The sequence below is a fragment of the Camarhynchus parvulus genome, chromosome 11 (assembly GCF_901933205.1).
Source record: "Camarhynchus parvulus chromosome 11, STF_HiC, whole genome shotgun sequence".
Lineage (NCBI taxonomy): Eukaryota > Metazoa > Chordata > Aves > Passeriformes > Thraupidae > Camarhynchus > Camarhynchus parvulus.
This window is the reverse complement of record NC_044581.1, coordinates 15828618-15849763: the sequence shown is the minus strand read 5'-3', so window position 1 is coordinate 15849763 and position 21146 is coordinate 15828618. Positions and strand designations below refer to the sequence as shown.

At 40.7% G+C, this 21146-nt stretch overlaps 1 protein-coding gene across 1 annotated transcript in view; it reads left to right on the top strand.

Annotated features, from left to right (window-relative positions):
• Positions 1 to 8297: 8297 nt before the first annotated feature.
• The window catches only part of LOC115907904 (neural-cadherin-like), a 59454-nt gene continuing 46605 nt past the window's right edge, over positions 8298 to 21146 (top strand). Inside the window, exon 1 of the mRNA XM_030956128.1 lies at positions 8298 to 9306. Within this exon, the coding sequence (XP_030811988.1) occupies positions 8298 to 9306 (1009 nt within the window). The remainder of the gene's footprint in view (positions 9307 to 21146) is intronic.

Genomic DNA, 21146 nt, shown 5'->3' with positions numbered 1-21146 from the left:
AAAGGAAAATATTGATGGTCGTGACAACACTCTGCAAACTCTGTGTTTAGCACTTCTGCTTGGAAGATACACTGTAAATCCTCGCTTGATGAAATGCTTGCTTAGTCATCTCTGGCCTAAATTAAAATTTTAAGAAAAATTAATCACAGAAACATTGCTATAAAAATTGGCAGACATTGCAATGTCTTCAAAATAAACATTGGAAGATTTTTTCACCTTACAGAAGCTGAAGTAAGATACTATAAGAAAAATAATATTTAAAAAAAGAAAATTGAATTGTATTTGATGAGAAAGAAATTCAGAAAAATTTACATCAAGAGTAGAAAATACAATCTTCAATAATTAACAGTGGTTTTAAAGCATCTAATTAGTAATTATACAATAACATTGTGCCTGTTCCAAATCTTACTGAAGCCATAGAATATTTCCCCTTTAATTTCCATTGTCCCTTAAACAAACACACCAGTGCAGACAAGGACTATTTGCAATGCAACACTCTGAATGGTGCCTCAGCAGTGGGCTCAAATAAATAAATAAATGTGTCCTGAGAATCATTGTGCCCAGGCTGGATCATGGCTTTACAAAGAGTTGTATGCAATAGCAAAATACAGTAGAATGGATTTGGAAATAGAATGATGTCCATGTGTGAAGAGATCTCAGATTGTAAAAGACAGGAGTGAGAAAAGGAAAAATATTACTCTTTACAGTTTTATTGACAGACTTTTAAATTACATTTATTTTTCAAAGACTAAATAGCAAATGTTTTGTAGGAACATAATCCATATAGTGCCATCAGATGTGAGGAGCACATTCAGGTGTTTCCTTATGCTATATATATCTATATCTATATCTATATTTGTATCTATATATATAGATATATATTTAAAGTGGGATACAGAAGCTGTGATTGTATCCTACAGATTTCAGCAGGAACTGAATTGCGGTTTAAGTTCAACCTGCAAACTACTTGAGTTCATGTGTAATTTTCAGTCCACTGAAATAACTATATATATACACACATATATATATATTTATGCATATTTCCTATTTTAGGTTTGCCATCACTCATGGATTTGCTCTGCTACACAGGTGTTCATAGTTATTTTAACCTGGCTGAAGCCATTAAAAGGATTTTTATTACTATATAAATATCTGCTCTTACATCCTAATTTTTTAGAAACATCTGGTTTGAGGTTTTTGTTGCATTATCAAGAAGTAGAACATGAAAGCCTTTGAATTTTTTGGCTAAAATCTTATACTTCAGGTTGTTAATTCTCCTTCTGCGTATTGTACTTGTCCCATGGGAAGCAGCTGTGTGTAATGAGCTGGAGCACAGCAAAGCAAATGAAACAGGAACTCTGCATTATCAGCACATACATGAAGTGAGAATGGGCTGTGGCTTAAACCAGTTCCTGGTTTTCTTTTGGAATTGTGATATTTTCATCTGACAATATTTACTGTATTGTTAAATTTCTATAGGATTAAGCACTTAGTCACTTGTTTGTTGGTTTGGTTAATGAGGAATGTTGGCTGTATTACTTTACTGTCCCTTCTTAAAGACTTTTTCCCCCTATTTCAGGTTCAGAGTAGGAATTAACTTGAACGAGACAACTGTCACTGTATTAACAGTTTAGATCCATTGCATTCAGCTGAGCAGGTTAAGCACTGCCTGTAAGAGATCAGAACTGTCCTTCTTCCTTAGCTCTCCTTGCAGCTGAACATCACTTGTTCTGAAACACAGCTCTCAGCTCCCCCAAAAATTTGAACTATGAATTACAGGGAGTAGACAATTTAGAAATATCCTTCTAAGTTCAAAGGAAAGCTGTTGCTGTTTCCAGTAGTATTATTTTATTTGATCTAGTATATAGATCTAGTAGTACATAGATACACATAGATCTAGTACATAGATATCTAGTACAATTAGATACTCAGTTTTAAAGTGCTCATTTAGGAGTTTTATAACTGTCCCTACATATAGATGTAGAAGTTTACCCTTGTTGTCCACGAGAATTACTTTTGCTTAAAAAAAAAATCAAAACAATCTGAAAGTAACCCTTCCATATTCTTTAAACTACATAAATTTGAAGCATGGCTCTATTAAAAGATACTACTGTGTAAAAAAGAGATGCACTAAGCCAGCAGTTCTCTCCTGGTAGTAACAGACATGAACTAGTGTTGGTTTTTTACTTATTTTTGGAAATGACACAGGTATGAGAAGCACTAGATTTTTTTTTTTTCACTGTTAAGTATTTATTCCATTCCAACTATGAAATTTTGCTGTAGCCTATGGAAAAATGTCTACTTTAAAAGGTCTGCAACACTATTGGTTTCAATTATTTATTTAGAAGACCATGGAATAAAGGAAGCACATTGATATTGAAGTTTCCCACTTTATCTCACTGTTTCCCCTTTTAGCTGCTGTTTCAATGAGATAAAAACAGAGATAGAGGAATAAATGGAGGGCAGATTTCACAGAAAGCTAGAGGGGGTGACTGAAAGACTAGAACAGGGACTGGGGTAAAAAGAAGTGCTTGCTCATGTTTTGCTTTTGTCATTTGCCTTCGCTGAAGCCAAGGTGTGCTGAGAAGGCCTCAGCTGACCTTGCAGAGCTTTGGCTGTTCCACAATGCTGAGAGCTGTTATGGGAGAGAGGAGTGGAGTCGGACAGAATGGAATATCCTAAATGTATGATGAGAAAAGCAAGGATCTGCTGCCTGAGCCCTGCGTTACCTGCAGTTATTTCCAACAGCATCAAACAAGAGGTAGAATGATAGCCTTCAACTTTTATCAGTACACATTCATATCAAAGGCTGCTTTTACTGCTCTGCCTAGGGTCTAGGGTTAGGCCTAGGGTTAACACAAAGCCAGTGCTCCAGGCACACTGCAGCTGCAAAAGGCAACCCAAAGGGAACACAAAACTGCCACAACATGGCTTCCTCCACAGCTTTTTCCTTGGAATTAGCCTTAGCCTAAGGCACTGTTTACTGCCTAGGGTTAGGGTTAGGGTTCCATCAAGGGTTAGGGTTTTTAAACCACAAAGCCTAGAGCTCCAGGCACACTGCAGCTGCAAAAGGCATCCCAAAGAGAACACAGAACAGCCAAAAGATTTTCTTCCATAGCTTTCTTGTTTTAACAGCCTTAGACCACAAGAGTGAGGAAGCTTTCACAGAGGCATCGTGCCTCACTGATTCCTTGGCTGTACAAACAATATTTTCTCTGTATCCCCTTTACAGCAGCTGTAAGCTTTGGTTTCTAAATTTCCAGCATTAATATGCTTGAGTATTTTTAACATGTAAGTGCACAAAATATACATTAGATAAATCAGAACATTTGTTTAGGTTTGTGTCACTGTTGCACTTTGATTTTCAAAGATGAAGGTGAGATAATTACTTGAAGGGTGGTTTCTCCCCTTGTTGGTAATACATTAGCCTTTATCACTGAGTAAACCAGAATATTTCTTACAATAACTGTTCTGATTGACACCCTTGCTAATTGTGATGTACTGTATAAGATGCCTCAAATGAACCAGACACCAGGTCATTGTACTGTCATAGTATTTGGAGTTATGTAAACAAATGTTATTTTTAAAGGATTGTTTATAGAAGCCTCTTGTATGTACCTTTCTGTTAAATGTGCTGATGTGTAATACTTTAAAGTTTGCTTCCTCCTACCTGGGAGCAAGCCCCTCTCAAACCCAGGAAGTCTCTATGGAGGAGGGTTGCACTGGACACTGGATCTAGGTCAGTCCATCTGTGGCTTTCAGAGCTACTGCCCTTGGCAGATGTGGGCTCCCTGATTTTGTAGCAGTTGTCTGCTCCAGACCCTGGAAGCCTTCACATCCTGAGCCATAGGGCTGCAGTCCAGTGCTGTTTTCAGAACTGGGGAATCTGGAAGGCCAGGTTTCTCAGCAGCCCTTTAGGCCAGATTCTGAGCAGCTCACAAGAAGCCTCCCTGGCTTCTGCTGAAAGTTGGGCAGAATGGAATCAGATACATTTTCTTTGCCAAATCTGCACATTTTGACCATGTAATTTGTTCTTCTGATATGTTCTGCTGAGTCAAAAATAATTTGGGTTTCACACATAGAGAAACATGATGACCAAAACAAAAGATACTGAAGTTATGGAGAATTACACTTGTAAATAGGAAAGACAAGCTAGAATGAATGGGTTCTTTATGTTTATTGCAAGATACAAATAATTGAAAAAAATCGGAACAAGATTTACTAAGATTTAGTGTTTGGCATATGTATTTGTTGTATTTTATGTATTGAATGTGAAAACAGCAGTCTGCTTCTCACAGACATTTTATTAAGGCAGTATGGGGATGGAACGCAGTCTTGAGAAAAATGAGCATTTAGAGAATAGGATAAAGTCATGCAAAAATCATTATTTTTTAAATTTTTAAAAAATATTTTTTCTGTGTAAGTCACAAGTCAAAAAAACTTTATCATGTGAAGACTCAGGGGCTTAAGAAAAGCTTTTCTGTAAAGGTTTTCAAACTGTTTAGGGACATTATTAATGATGTGTTTCTACTGGTAAGCAGTAAGGCACCAGCCAGGGAAAACAGAGTATACCTTTAGAGTGTGATTAAAGCGACAATTGATTGTGGCTGTCTGTGAGATTTCAACACACCTCAGGTTTCCCTTTTTGATATAGCTGATTTAATTTGATTGTAAGTCATGTAGGAGGTGTTTCCAGCTGTATATGTATGTCTATTTAGGTACATTATTGTAATTAAAACATTTGCTCTAACCTTGAACATGTATATAGCACACCATGCTTAACAGGAGAAAGGGTCTTCCAGCTGGTTGTAATAACCTGGAAAGTAATTGTTATAAAATAATGAAAGATACTGAAAAAGTCCCTAGCTTTTCCCTTTTGGAGGAAGAATTCTGCTTTTAGCATGACAGAAGGTGTTTCTTGCACTTATTTCAGTAGTAGATTCCAAGAAAAATTTGTGACTTATAGAGAGAAAGCTGCATAAAGAACTAGCAAGGATTACACAACAACAGCTGTACTTCTGAATAATTTAGGTTTAATTTGCAAAATTGTACAGGAAAGGATTAGGACTTGTACTTGCATTTGAGAAAATGGAGCTACAAGTGTTGCTATGAAAAGTGGCAATGTACAAACCATCTCAAATTGCACCGGGGCTGTTGTGTCACTCTGGGCTGGGTCCTGCAGACCTGCCTGCCAAGACACTTGTATAATCCTGGCTGGGGAGTAAATAGTGTAGGAAGAGCTTCCTTTGGCTGCATATGCAGCAGAGCTGAGCCCTTCCTGAAGGTTTAAACTTGTGCTTGAGAGGAAAGTCTGGCAGGTGCACCTGGTGACACACACAACATCTTGCTCCGGAGGGGTCAATTAATTCTGTTATGATTATATATTTACAGTTATTTATAGTAAAAGATCTTAGGGGACTTCCAGCCCCTTTCTTCTCCGGGAAAGCCAGCTATTGAGTATGTGGCAGTCAAGAGCATTCACTGCTTCAGGCATATTTTCCTTTTGATCAAAAGCAAAGTTGATTGTCCCACTTTTCCCAAAGCCATCCTGCTCTTCAGCTACAAGGTATATGTAAACCAGGAAGAATGTCTTGTTCTTCTCTCCTGCCTCAATATTGACACTGCAGTCCCATAAGGTTAAGGCAAGATTTTCCTCAGAATGTTTCCTGCTCATATTTCAGAGGAATTCTAATTTGTAAACTGCAAATTCTCCATCAAATGCTTGTCATGATGTTTCTGTAAAAAAATTATGTTTATATATAATCACTAAGTTACAGACTGTTACAATTCAGTAATTTCCAAACACGAATTCATAACATTGACAGAGATCATGATTTTGTATTGGCTTTGCCATCACCTGGTCACATAGATGAACCTCAGTAAACAGCAGGTTGGTTTAGCCTGATGCTGTGTGTGACCAGAAGAGATCTGTGGTCATGTGAAATCTCTGGAAATGATGCTCACCTGCACTCCAGGCTTGCAAGAATCTGCAGCCCCTGAGCCCAGGCAGGAGATTTACTCTCAGGTATGTAGGTGTACCCTGAGGGTTGTAAACCCTGAATTTTACAGAGAGAAAACAGGGAAACTTCAAGTTACTGTAATAAAAGATGCACACATGTAATTCAAGGCAGGATCAAAAAATTTCTTGCTTTAATGCAAGAACTGGTGCATCTTGACAAATCCAAATTTAGAGGTAACAGAAATAAAAGATTTTGTAAATGGGAGGATGATCTGGAACATTCAGAGAACCCTGATGGGACTGCAGAGAGTGCTGTTCAACAGCCAGGGAAAGGAAGCAAATGATATGTAAATGATATATTCTAGATCTCAACACACTTGTGAAGTAGAAGACCTGAGGAGCTTGTACTGTAAAGTCACCGCGGTCAGGATTTCTGGAGGTGGGCTGAAGGCAGAAGGACTCTGACTATACAATATCCAGGGCACCAAATCAGATTCCCACTGATTTGCAGAGTTGGTAATAGGATTAGAGAGTCTCAAGTATTTCTCTATGATTACCATAGGGCAGTGAACTATAACGCAACATACTTTTATTTTTTTAATAAATAATGGTATAAGGTCTATTTTTTTTCTAAAAAAACCCTGTGCAATCTCCCAGTTTCCTGTCTACGTGCTGATTAAGATAGCATAGTTTGAGTTCTGCATTTGAAATCATGAATTAGGCTCATCTTTTGTCTGTTAAAACCACATAGGTGTTTAAATTACTTATCTGTTGAACTTCTGATGCAAAAGTGAAAGACCTTGCAAAATATAGCACTGTTCCTGGTATGTTTTTCAGAGGTAAATCCTAGTGGATGTAGAAAACAGAACTCACCAAAATGCTCTCACAAAATGTTTTGATCAAAATTTGATGAAATACTAATTGTAGATTCCTTGTAGGATCCTACTAGCTAGGCAACTCTTGGGAAAATCCTTTTATCTTGAAGCCACATAAATCTTTGCGACCAAATTATGGGTTCTTCCTATCCCATTCCATTCTTTATTGCCCTTTGCTCTGTACACATCCACATGTGTAAAATTTTCTATTTTAAGGCCAAAAAAGAGCCCCCACAAAAAGCACTGAAGATAACATCCCGTATAGGAGGGTGCTTTTATAGAGACATTTCAATGTGAGGCATAAATGGAGAGATTGTGTGAAGCTGATGATTTGTTTCTCCCTAGTTGCTTGCAGGATGAAATGGAGAAGGTCACTCCCTGTTGAGCACTTGGATTTTTCATTCTGAGTCTCCCATAGGCTTCCTACTTGATCCTGGACTGCCAATTCCCCAAAAAGACAACCAGTTTCTCCAAAAGGCTTACAGGAAAGCACACTTTTGTGTCCATGAACTTTTTTCACAGTCTTGAGTGGTATACATAAGGGAAATGCACTGTTTTATGAGAAATGTAAACATTATTCAGTCTCATGAAATTTGAGTAATGTGACCAATACAGAGTATCTTTTATTATTTTGCTGTTCTTAATCTCAGAATGATTCTTAATCTTAAATGATTCATGTACTACATAAACACAGCCAATACCCATTTTGTATTGTTTTGGACTTTATTCTTGAAAGCACTGATCTGTTTTGAAGAGGAATTGCATAATCTAGTAACTTTTTCTACAACATCCCTGATTTATGTAGTCATAACATGGCGAAATTTACTTTTATTGGGTTTTTAGTTTTATTCTAAAAATCCAAACAGGCAAATAAATGTTGGGTTATATTTCTCTCTGGTTATCACCAGAATCATTCTTTAGTCAACCTGCATTTCATCAAGAATTTTTTTACCTTCACAAATCCAGAGATAAAAGGGAGCTGATTAATTGTGACCAAAGATATGACTTCAGGTCAGTGACAGCCCTCAAGTACAAGCTGAGAGCAAAACTGGCATTTTAGAATAGGTAGCTGTCTAGAAATCAACAATTAAATGTTTTCAGGGGGCACCGGAGTGCTAGGAGAGCTTGCTTGACGTGTGACAGACTGCAGGACATCACCTGTGTGATGCCCGCGGCGCGTGGAGGAAGAGCTCGGCTGCCGGAGGAGGAAAAGCGAGCGATAGCTTGTTCCATCAGCGGGATCATTTGGGCAGTTCGCCCGGCGGGGACATCCTACAGCCGGCCCACGGGACGGTTCGCTCCGCGTGTTCTTGGACCGCGGGAAGGCAGGGCGGGGGCGGGAGCGGCCCCGTGTGCCCCGGCCCCTCCCCGCCCGCCCACTGCGGGGAGCAGCGGGCAGGGCCGGGCAGCTCGGGGAGCGCCGCGCACCCGCCCGCCCGCAGCCGCCGCCGCTCGCAGCCGGCATGGGCCCCCGCGGAGCGCGGCGCGCCGCCGGCTGCCTGCTGCTCTGCTGGGCTCTGGCCGCCGCCCGCGCCGCCCCGCGCAGGACACCCTCGTTCGACGGACACGTCGCGGAGAACCGGCCGGCGGGCACGCGGGTGCGCGGGCTCAGCATCCCCCTGACGCGGCTGGGGCCCGAGCCCTGGTGCGCCAAGGTGCAGGGGCGCCGCTGGCACCTGCAGCTGCTGGGCGAGGGACACTCGCACTTCCAGGTGTCGCTGGACGCTCGCACGGCCCGCGTGTGGCTGCGCACCCGCCGCCCGCTGGACCGCGAGGCGCGGGCGCTGTACTCGCTCCGCCTGGGGCTGTGCTGCAAGCGCTGCGCGCCCCAGGGCGCCGCGCCCGCCGAGCTGGCCGCGCTCACCGTGCGCGTCCTGGACGACAACGACAATGCGCCGCGCTTCGTGGGGCCCGGCTCCGCGCAGCTCCGCGTGGAGGAGACGCTGGCGCTCAAGTCCCAGGTGTGGCAGGCGCGGGCCGAGGACGCGGACGCGGGCGCCAACGCGGAGCTGCGCTACTTCGCCCTCCCGCGCAGCGCGCACTTCTTCGTGGTGCCGCGCAGCGGACGCGTGGTGCTGGTGAGCTCCCTGCTTCACCTGCGCGCTCCCATCCCGCTGCGCGTCTACGCGCGGGACCGCGGCCGGCCCGCGCTGCTCAGCGAGCCCCTGGAGCTGGAGGTGCTGCCGCAGCCCAAGCGCCTCCCGCCGCCGCCGCCTCGCCGCCGCCGGGCCGCGCTGCCGCCCGCCGCGCCCCTGGCGCTCGCCCTGCCCGAGGACGCCCGGCCGGGCACCCGCCTGGCCACCCTGGCCCCAGCGCGCTTCGCCTCCGCGTGGTTCGAGCTGCTGTCGCCGCCCGTCGAGGAGTCGCCGGTGAGCGTGGAGCGGGAGAGCGGCGAGGTGACGCTGCGCGCCGCCCTGGACAGGGAGGCGGTGGCCGCCTGGGAGCTCGTCGTCCGCGTCCAGGAGCGCCGAGGTGGGTGTTAGGCAAAGTCTTAGACGAAGTAGTGATCTGGTCCCATCAGGGAGTCCGAGGATAGTTTGTCTCCAGGTGACAACAGTTTGTCTCCAGGTGAAGGCAGACAAAGCACCTAACGGTGGTTTAGCATCAGGCGTCATATGCAGTGTTGTGGGATGTACTTTTGGTCTTATAAATCTGTAAACTATTAGCACTAAAACCACTGGAAGTAACCAGAAGCACTATGTAGTTTAGGAGAAGTGGACTGTAGAGCTGTGTGAAAATGCTTGGAGCAGTAACGTGTTTAGCAGAATTTAAGTCTTTCACTGGTTAGAATTCTTAATTGTTACTGAGTGGTCGAAACACAGTACAGGTGTTTGTTATCAAAATATTCTCTATGGCGCTCATCCTGTAAGTGCCTAATTTGAAGCATGCAGCTGAAGCCATTGGAGTTTTGAGTCAGTATTAAAGTTGAGTGTGTTTGGCTCACAAGCATGGCGTGGGGTTTTGCAGGACTGGAGCCCTTGTGTTTAGGTAGCTGTTCTTTTTAAAAAATATCTCAGGAGTTCAATGTACACTATTAAAATGGCATGTCTGTGACTTAAATTGTCATTTTTCACAAGCTCTTACTCGAATTAAATAGAATAGCTAATTTCATTTGCTGATTACACATATTGCTTTTTAAAATTCTCTTTTCCTTTCAAATTGTGATGTTGGCTAATATTTTTCACCTATGAAAATACAGATTAGTTTAAGCCTATTTTTAATTTATCAATAGTGGATATCTCTGCCCATTCACCATGTCAATTTTTTAATTTTTATGTTACTTGCGATTGTAACAACGTTGCAGAGATTGCCCAGAACAAGTATTCTGGAGAAAATCTTATCAGAAGACATGAGTTGGTTGGCCTGATTTCATCTTGGAAAGGTTCAGGAAGGGTTTGGCATGATGAGACTTTTAGTGGTTGTGAAAACGATTAACAGCTCAGCAGTGCAGCTGCTCAGGGTGATTTCCCTCAGCCACAGAGCAGCGCAGGCGGGAGAGATGAAAAGCTTCCCACGCGATTCCTCTCCCTTATCTCGCCAGCTTTTGACTGAGGGGCAGCCCATAGGAGTGAGAGGCAGTTTATTCCTCGGTGTCTGGCAATCCCTGAGGATGCCTGCAGGGCTCTAATTAGCGCTGACAGTTTCGGTGACACGGATACTTCCCCCTGTGAAGCAAGGCTACCCCAGCAGCTCCTTTCGCTCTGGTCCTGAGGAGCAGCTCTCAGATCCTCCTCGCCTCCTCTCTGGGGTTTTGTCGTGCCTGTCGCTGTCGCGTGTTGGTGTCAGTCACTTGCACTGGCTTTGTGCTGTGTTCCAGCCTGAGCTTTGGCTGCAGACCAAGAGCTTGACAGACCAAATTCCAAAGCACAGCACTTTGTGTGTCCTACCCCCGCTAGTCAGTCTTGAGCAAGGCTGCCTGCCGAGGGGAATGTCATTGCTCCGAGGCAGTGACAGAACCCATCGGGTCAATCCGAGCGTGCTGCTGGGATGTTCACCGCTCTGTCATGTAGCTCAAGTTCCAGCCCTTTGCTGGTGTCAGTTCCCTCTGTCAGGATCAAGAAGATGTTGTTGGAGCAGTGGTAGCTAACCTTGCCCCGGGTTACTGCTGGTCTCACCTTGGTGATCGTTTTTTCCCTTAGCAAGTCTGAATATAGAAGTCTGAGATTGCCTGGAACAAAGCTTGTCATTCTGTCATGCCCGAGATTTCACTTCCAGGGCAATGCTTGCTAATGGAGTTTAAAAAAATCTGAAACAAGTTTTAACTTAATTTCAGAGATTTTTTTTTTTAACCATCATATAGTTTCACTAAGTAGTTTGGAGCATTTTCCACTAACCTAATGTATTAGTGCTGGTAGTGTGTAGTAGTAAGAGAATAAATCTCTAAGAAATATGTAGGACTAAGTTCTGACTCAGAGATTAGTTAGACAGCAATTAATTGTGGACAGTCCAAATGCCATACTTTAGGTAGTGACGATTTTAAGTTTCTTGGTTTAAAGGAGACCAAATTCAAAATACATCTTACTACTATTGTTTTCATCAGTTAAAGGTTAATAAAGACTTGGTACTTTCAAAACTCTTTCAAGTTGCAGAATGCTTTCATACTCCTTTTATAGGAGTTAAAATACATTTAACATAATACTTTGAAATGGTTTTAGAAGGTTCTGTCTCTCTGCTTACTCACAGTCCAAACTACAGTAATCTGTAAAAAGAAAACCAAAAGGAAGGGGTAGGAGAAAGATGCCTACCATGTGTTTTACTTAGTCTGAAATAGGTGCAGAATATTGCAAAAGCTCCAGGAGAAAACACAGTATTTACAGAAGTGAACTTTCAGGATGAATTAAAGTGTGGAGATGGCTACACTGAATTTTGTTGTGAATAAAAGTGCAAGTTCAGGTTCTTTCTCCAGTTTATTTACTTTGCTTTTAGCATTTGTGGTCACTTTTACATTACACATAACCATAAACATTTCAGTAGCTGTGGGTTTCTAGTATTAGAGCTTATGATATCAGGTGTCTATTTATTGTCAAGTGGTATAAAGTTGTATTAATTTCTTCAATATTTTTTTTCACTTTCCACTCTTGCTGCCTAGTAACTGTGAACTGAAATGAACCAATAATTAATTCTGTCATTCCTCTCTTCTTCAACCCAGGCAATGATGTTGAGGATAAGACAAGATGTTTAAATACTTCAGCATATACAGTCTATCCTCTTTATCTTTTCAGTGTAGTTTATTGAGATTCATTTGTAATGTGCACTTCATTACGTTCAGAAGTAAAAAGTGCTTAAAAGCATTGTGCCACAAGTGGTCCTAATGCATCTCTGGGCACAATAACTGTAGTTTTGGTTTGTTTGATTTTTTTTTGTTTGTTTGTTTGTTTTGTTTTTTTATTTGATGGACCATTCTCAAATTAGTAGCAAGAAGATGGGTATATGGTAATAAAGCAACATTGAGCAGTTTATTCCTAGTTTGTGACAGCCCCCACTCTTTAGCTCATAAATGGGATTGTGTAGATGTCCTTTGCCTGAATTCAATTTTCTTCAAGTGGCGTGTAACAGGCTGTATGTTTGTTTATTTTCCCTCTTTAGCTAAAAGAGAAGTTGGAATATTTTTCTGTTTACTTCCTCTCAATTCTGTCCTGGATAATCAGCACAGCAGTGTGTGCAGGACTGAGGTTCCAGATGCAGCCAGACCTTTAGTATCTCAATATCCAGATATCTCCCACATGTTGATGACAAGGAAGGGTTTTCTCTCTCTGGGTTGCATTTTGTTGAAGGTATGAGTTAAGGGATCTCACTCCACTTGGCTTGGCAAATACCTACCAGTGTAACACACTCATCCCTGCCTGGGTATTTCTTGGTAGACCATAAGCTTTGTGCTGGTGTATGTTTACCCATGTCAGGGGTAGATTTGAGGGGGTTTTGCAGTATGAAGAACTTTTCAGCATCCAGGGTAGAGGTTTTTTGGCAAAGCTGCAGTTGAACTCTAAGATTTTTGTTAGTGATGTGCACAAATCACTAATTATTATCATTACCAGTGCATTACATGCTGTGGTTGCTTTGTGACCAGACATATTTTGGTTATCAATGTCATGGTTTCATTTTAATGGAGATGCCTGAAAACAATCCTTTTTTTATCCTTTGAAATACCAATTTGGTCTATTTTACTGCTACACTAAAATTAACTGCAATCTGTAGAGGAAATACTATGTTACTAGTTCTGTTTATTCATTGTGTTATTAATTCTCTCTTTTTTGATACATTGTAGATTTAGTTTTATCATTCTTTTTGTTTTCTGGAGGCAGTAATTAGTCACTAAAAAGTAGCAACAGAAGAATCTGGACTTTTTTTTTTTAATGGAATGGGTTCTCCTGTGCCTGTGGAGGAGTTTCAGGGCCTGGACCAGAGAGGACATAGTGCCTTGGTTGGTATTTCAGTGTCAGGTGAGCTCTTACCCAACCTAAACTGGAACAGTGCCAGGCTGGGATCATCCACAACCTCCCTGAGACATCTCTTCAAGTCTCTTGCCAATCTCCCAGTAAAAGATTTCTTCCTAACATCCTAGCCTAAATTTCCCCTCTTCCAATTTGTACCCATGACTCCTTTTCTTGTCACTGCACTTCCTGACAAAGGGTGTCCCTCTGGCTTCCCTGCAAGCTCCTTCAGATACTGGAAGGTGCTGTGAGGTTCTGCCTTGGCACCGGACAGAAAAATCAATCTCAAGAGCTGAAAACACTTGAAATTGAAGAATGGCCTGTAAATCTTTATGTTTTTTGTAATTAGCAAACATTTCATCCAAAAGAAAATAAACCAAAACACAAACTTTACAACCTCAAACCAAAGGGAAACACCTGGAAAACCCCATGTATTAGTTTGTGCCATGAAATGCTAAAGAAAATGGCAGAATTTCAGGGCTTAACATGTTTTTTGGCACATGGTCCTTGAGGAGGAGTTTCCTCTGGGGACCCCACTGATCACTCAGTCCTGGGTTAAATTCTTCAGTTAACCTTGCCTGGAAGGACTGATGGTTATGCTCATGTTTTTTTGGTGGCATTTCAGGATTTTATGCCATTCAATTTATTGGGACACGATTTACTCTTTGCAAAAGCATAATGCTATTTTAAGTTTTTACTCAGTGAGCAGAAGGTAAAATTTCTTAGACTGTCATACACATTAATATTTCAACATGGGGTAGCATTTAATTTGAGAAGGAGCCATTATTATTCCATTAGTGCTTGGGGGAAGTGCATTAAAGATCCCACCTCTCTAATCCTGCTGTCTCAAGCTCCCTTGACCTTACTTGATCCATGAGCTTTAGCTTTTTAATCTCCTGTCATTCATTTTTTCTCATCAGGGGATTCACTGAGGGTGATGTTTGACATGCCTTCCAACAGTTAACAGCATCTCTTGTATGTTAAATATATTTATCCTGTCAAAATCAACATAGAGAGTGGAGATCCCAATTTTAGTAATATTTTCACCTTGAAGGATTTTGTGCTTGGAAGTCAAGGATCAACTGTTTTAATTTTATCTGAGGCCTTAGTCCCTTACTAGCTGTATTGATTCTGGGGGGATCATCCCTAAGAATTAAGTAGCTTCTGGGTGATGTTTTGCCTTTTACATTTCTTATTACCTCTTTCATGAATTACAGCTGTCAACAGTTACACTTCAAGCTGAGCTTAAGTGGAAATCATCATCTATTATCCAGCAGATGGGTTTCATTAAACAGCAGTGGGTTTCATGCACTTAAGTAAAAAAAAAAAAGTGTGTTCTGTGTGCATTCAGGACAGCCATGGGTGTTTACAGGCTTGAAATGCTACTGATTTGTGGCAGAAAGGAATGTCTGAGGAAGCTGTGGAGCACCATGTTGGTGTTTGATCAGTCTGAATATTTTGAAATTTTCTGCTTTCTATTCCAAGCAGTCAGATTAAAAATATCTTTCTGAGACTGCTATGACTTGAACACCAAAGGTGTTTAGATCTTCTGACTGTTTATCATCTCAAACATTCAGTTTCTACAAAAGAAATGAACTTTCTTTTTTCTCAAAATCCAACTAAATTTCAGCACAAATTTGACAATTTGATAGAACAAATAAATTCTAGAACATCCAGGCCAGGCTGGATGGGGCCTGGAGCAGATTGGTTTAGTGGGAGGTGTCCCTGCCCATGGCAGGAGGTTGGAATGAGATGAGCTCTAAGGTCCTTTCCAACCCAAATCATTCTAGGATTCCACAGTGATCCAAGGATGTGCAGCAGGCTCTGTTGGTGAAGCTACTGATTGTGGTGGCATTTTAACCTTTTTTTTCCTTTTTTAAAATTTTTTACTCCTTGCCCATAAAAGTCTACAGAAAAACAAGCTGTTTTTTCCCCAAGAAACTCTAAGGAAGATTTCATGAGAACTTCCCATCTCACAGTGGCACAGTAGCTGCTCCTGCTTTAGCCAAGTCCTCTATTTATGATAATGCTTTTTGGCAATCAATAGTAATTCATTAAGACACATGTTTTGTTATTTAAGGATGTCTGTTGTGATTATTAATTTGCAGTCATTATTTCACATCTGGGCACGCTTGGTTTCCCTGACTGCCACCCTCAGAAGATTGATGCCACACTGGAAGGCCCTGATAACATGGTCATCACCTTAGTGTCTTTTAATTGATTATTTATGCTAATACCCTGTCTGCCATGATCATTGAGGTCCTCTGATGCTTTCTTTACTTTTGTTTTCTGGTTTGCTTTAACTTCTATTTTAAAAGCTGCATGATGGTAAGGAGCAGAGACATGCCAGGCTGTCATTATTCTGTCTGCAAAAAAGATGAGGCATATTAGGAGAGAACATGGGCTGTCCCCAGCTTGAGCCCGTCAAAGTTATCTCTTTAGAAGGTTTATGTTTTATGAATGAGCAAACTACTGTACTTAAAAGTAGCCCATCATATACCTCAGGAATTTTCAGAAATGACAGTAGAGAAATGTTTGTGCATAATTGTCCTATTTTTTGAAGGATATGCAGTAGGACTGGGTACAATAACCAGCAGCTTTTATGTTATGGTATGAAAATGGGAAAAGAGATTTCTCCTGATTGCAGCTAGAGGCTTAGGACATTAAGATTTTTTTTCTGAAGATGTGTCTTCCCAAACTCTATACTCAGTAGGTATTTTACATGAAGACATATTATAGAGTGAGGTTTTAAAATAACACAGTATGATATTTGCAGAGGGTCTTCAAAACTTCAATATCCTCTCAACCAACTCCAAACATTTAACTTGAGTAACCCAAATAAAAACCCCAAGTTTTCAAAAAACATTTGTCTATTTAGGGTAAAAAGTGGGAGGAACCTAAAAAAACCCACAAACCATAAAGAAAAATACCAGCTTGACTACTTAATTTGCTGATGGATTTAGGGCAGTATGTAACAGCAGTAGTAACCTCAAGGCTTGCAAGACTTTTAACACTCTCATAATCTTCTTTTAAAAATAAATTGTAATGACCTGAAAATGCCAGCAGCAGCCTAGCTTCTCACCCATTGTGGTTTAATCATGATAATATAATACCTCTTCCCTCAGAACATTCAAGGAATGTATAATGTTTGTCCACAATTGCAGAGACATGTTCAGTCAACTACATATTCTCTATTGTCAGATTTTTAAAAATCAGAATGTCTGGCATTGTCAGTTTTATCAATTACACTGATGCAGAGAAGCCTACATTTTGCATGAATATAAGGATTTTATTTCCAAGTCTCGTCTTATAGAATTATCCATTGGATTTTTGAGAGAAAAGACAGTCATATAATCCTAATGCAATCAGAAGTCTGAGAATACGTTGGATTTCCCAGATTGACAGCATCTTTTAAAATGACATGGTGAAAAGAGATGGGTTTAGAGGCAGCTCTGACCTACAGTGTTTGAAACTGCAGTCAGCTTCAGCAGGCATGATTTTCAGGGCTTGGTTTAACCAGAAGAGCCTTCAGAAGTTGCTGTTAACTGAATGATTAAGTATTAAATCCTTTGTCTTCTTCTTCCCATCTTTGGTGTAACTTTATTGGTAGATGGGAGAATATTTTTTCTAGTTGCTGTCTGAAATGACAGGATGGATCAGTTTGCAATATCTCTCTGCAATCCAGTGAGCCTTTATAACCAGCTGCAACAGCAGGTTGGAGCAACTGGTTTGTGTTAATCTATGTTAAAATTCCTTCCCAAAAAATTAATGGTGAACATCACAGAAGAGATTGTTCAAATAAGCCTGGATTCAGGAAAGCTGTAAAAACCTAAAGCAGAAGAGAACCATTATCCCATCAAGATACCTGATTGCTTTTTGTAATTTTCAGTATGTTCTTCCATCTTGACAAGTCTTTAACTTGAACTGTCCCAAGAAGTTCATGATTTTGAGAGGGCTTTCCCTTCCTAAGTTCCTCTGTATATCTTAAATTTGATGTGGGAAGTGTAACCCAGTCTTCATAGTGTATGAGTATTAAGGCTTTTTCCTGTTTTCTTTGGTTGTTGTTATTGCTGTTTAAATGTTTTAGAGACTTTCCCTATTTTTTACTGACTCATCACCATTTATTTCCATTTTTACTATGATTAAACTTCCCAGCACGTTATTTAATTTTTATTTGTTTTTTTCTGAGGGATGAAAATGATGAATGATGATGTATAATATAGTTCCTGTGAGCAGAAAGGTGGCCAGCTACTGTATTACCTTACCTAATGGGTTGGATTTCAGAGCAAGGCAGTATAATAAATCCTTCTGTTTATCAGTTTTCAACCACAGATAGGCATGAAAAATAAGCAATTACAGATAGATACCTATGATGAAGTTTCAGCAGTGGATTATGAAGATTGATTTTGCTGATAGGGAATGAATTTCAGTGCTACAGCTTTTATCAGTAATATTAAGTTGAAAGGAAGTAATTCCAACTGGAGGGAATATCAGAGAGGAAAAAAGCAGACTTCAGGATGAGCTGCCCTAAGAAGGATTTTTGATGATACACGAATTGACTCTAATAGGGAATTAAGCAGCTAAAGTAGGAAAAACCTCTGGACTAGAGTTTATAATTTTAGTTTTAGTTTCCTGTATAAATTGAAAAGAGAGCTGTGGAGGGGGCTTAGATTTGCTACTGCAAAGGGCAAATAAGTGGTGTTTGCAAATATGTGGGAAAAGCAATCTGCTTATGGAACCTGTTTTTGCTATTTTCCATGCTGAAGAAAAATAAGAGGAAATATACTTTCTGATTAAATAAAAAGATTATTTTACCCTTTTGAATAGGAAGTATTATTTTCTCTATGCCTTTTAAAAATACTCATTTTGACATAAGGTATTCCAGTGTTATGTTACTGTCATGTTCATGATCAGCAAGGGCCATTTTGTGTTTTATCTCCTCTTGCTCAGTATCTGTGAGAAAGCAATTTAAATTTTTCTGTTGTCTGAAGCTAGGGAAGAAAATCTGTCAAATGCAAAATCTGTGTGTATGCCAACAGTCTAATTAGCAGAACCATTCTTTGAGTAGGATTTCTTTTGAATGGATGACATTGTGTAAGCTATCTGTGGTGTGCCTGGCTTGAAAGTCAAACATCTAGCATTTAATATTGAGGCAGTTGTAATTGCTATTGTGTTACACAAGAGTTTGAAAATTCTTTTTGGGAAAATGAAGTCTGGGTCAGATTCCTGACTTAGGATCTCAGGAGTGGCTGACTTGCTCTGCTGGATATAGTGGCAGATATCTCCACTGCTTGTCAGGGCCTGGTATTGGGAACAGATAATTTCAGTAGAACCTCTCTGTGTGTTTGTAGGACTTAACCCAAATCCACAGGGATTATCAGTTTTAAGCTGTTTCTGCTAAGATTTGAGTGGAATTGTACCATATTATTTTCTTCTATAATGCAGAATATTACTGCACATATAGGACTAATAAACTACTATTAACCATAATATATGAATGCAGATTCATGTTCATGTTACTTTTATGTACAGATGTACATATTTAATTAATATATCTGTAAGGTACATATGGGAGATGTTTTGATGGACAGAGGTATTGAGACACCTGAACTATAGAGAGGTGTAGAGTTCTAAAATTTCTATCCATCCACTGTCTTAAAGCACAAAAAATTTTCATAAGTAAGAGAGAAAATGTATTTTATGTACCTTATTCAAAATGAGTTGAAAATCTGGTTTAAGGTCTTTTCTGCAGGCAAGTGGCTGAGTCAGTTACAAAACACATGAGACTGCCTTTTGTGTGTGTCATGGTAATTACAGTCAAGCAAAAACCTGGAAATACTTGCTGTGCTAATTAGAATGTGGACTTATGCTTAAAAAAATAATGTTCATGATCATGTACCTTGAAATCCTTAATGCATTGTCCTGCTAGACATCCACATATTACCCAGACATTATTGTTGCTGTCAGTCTCTTCATCACATTGGTTGTCCTCTGGCAAGCCCTTGTCCCATCATGCTTCGCTGGACACCCTGATGTTGTTTCCACAAGTTGTCAGGTCACGTTTGTAGGTCTCTGCAGAGAGGTCCAGTCCTGGTTGGTGTTTCTGCTGTAGTTTTTCCTGTGATATATGGTATGCAGTCAAGGGAAAACTTACTTGCAGTCATTTTCCTCCAGACTGCCTTTATCTGGGAAATCATGATGATTTATTCAGCACTTTTTCTTATGAATCAGATTGTCTGGGGTTGATGGAGGAAGATAATATACCAATAAGATCTGTGGAGTCATATGCAGTGGAAATGGATGCTGGTCAAGAAGGGCACTTAAATGCTGTCTCTTCCATTACCTGCACTGCAGTTCCTGCTGACTGTCCCGACTGTCCTAACAAAATTCTTTAGGTTATTCATGTGTTTCAGAAGTAACCAACATATTGCTGAAAGCTTTGGTCTTGCCAAGATGTCAGAATGTCACTAAGGTCTCCTAAAACCTAAACTACAAGTAGCTGGAGGAATGTGCCCAAGTCCTTTGAGTTTTTGAGCAATAAAGTTTGCTAGAGCATATGAGGATTAAGCTTGGTGCTTATGCACTTCTGCATAGTTTTCTTACAACTGTTTCTCAGTTACAAATATGTTCTGAGTACCAGCATATTAATTTTCAGTGAATTAGCATTGGTTAAGTGATGAAAGTGGGGTTTCTAACCAGATTTATTACTGCTTCTTCAATAAAAATGAATTATTCTTAAATTGGGACTTACTTTTGGACAGAGGACTACATAATACATGCATATTAGGAACTGTAGCAGGACTTGAACCTGAGTGAGTTCAGGGGCTGATCAGGAGAATGATTTCCAGACACCAGAGAGACAAGCATCAGTAACCTTTCTACTCCTAGCAGGGTTACCAAGGTAGCATTCAAATCCTCAGTAGGTCTTGCTATTATGGGGGCAGATTTTCAGAGGTTCTTAACCCAGCTTCTAATTTAGTGCTGCTACTTTAAGCCCACAGTATGCCCAGGCAAACTAGGCTAATAGTGGGTATTTACAAACTTGGGGCAGCTTCCACCAGAGCTGTTCTTTTGAGAAGAGACAGGCAACTTTGACATTAACTTCTGCCTTTTGCAGCTACTCTGTTTGGACACCTTTTAGTTAAAATCTTAGGAGTGTTCAAGCAGTCACTGATTGCATTTGGCACTTCTCATTAAGAGCTCACCCTGCTGTGTGTTGCTGTGGTGTATTTTAGCTTTGGATCAACGTCCAGCACATTCCCTCTGCATTTTCTTCAGGTGTCTTGGACTGGCTGACCTGGGACTTTTGGGACACACATTCTGACATGAGAACACAAATATTTAAAACACATCTGGTACTATTTAGTATGGTAGTGAGAAGTAATGTACATGCTGCGTCTTTTGACATATTTGAGGTTTTTTAAGGGTTTTTCAGCTTCTTGTAGCTTTTTTTTTTTTTTGTGCTACACCCAGGAGAAAGCAAAGCAGCTGCTTTCAGAGTCTGTCTGAGTGCTGAAGGGAATTACACCTGGGTAACTACATGTGAAGTGCAACAGCAGAGTGGGCAACTGTGCTCTCACCTCAGTGCCAGCTGTGTTTTGTGGTGAAGCAGTTTGAGTTTGTCTTTGGAAACTTTGGCTTCACAGGCACTGTTTTAAAGAAGATCTGTCTACAGAAGCTGAATTGAGCATCTTTACACTGGGCCTCCCAACATTTCTGTCTGCAGAGGTGCAGTAATACCTAACACACAGCGGGTCTCACAGTCAGAAATGCTTTGAAAGACTTGGATGTACATGGAAACTGGGAATTTTGCCATGAAAATGTCAGAACACATGTTGCATGTATCCATGTTCTACAGTGTGATGCAAGGCATGTTTAATG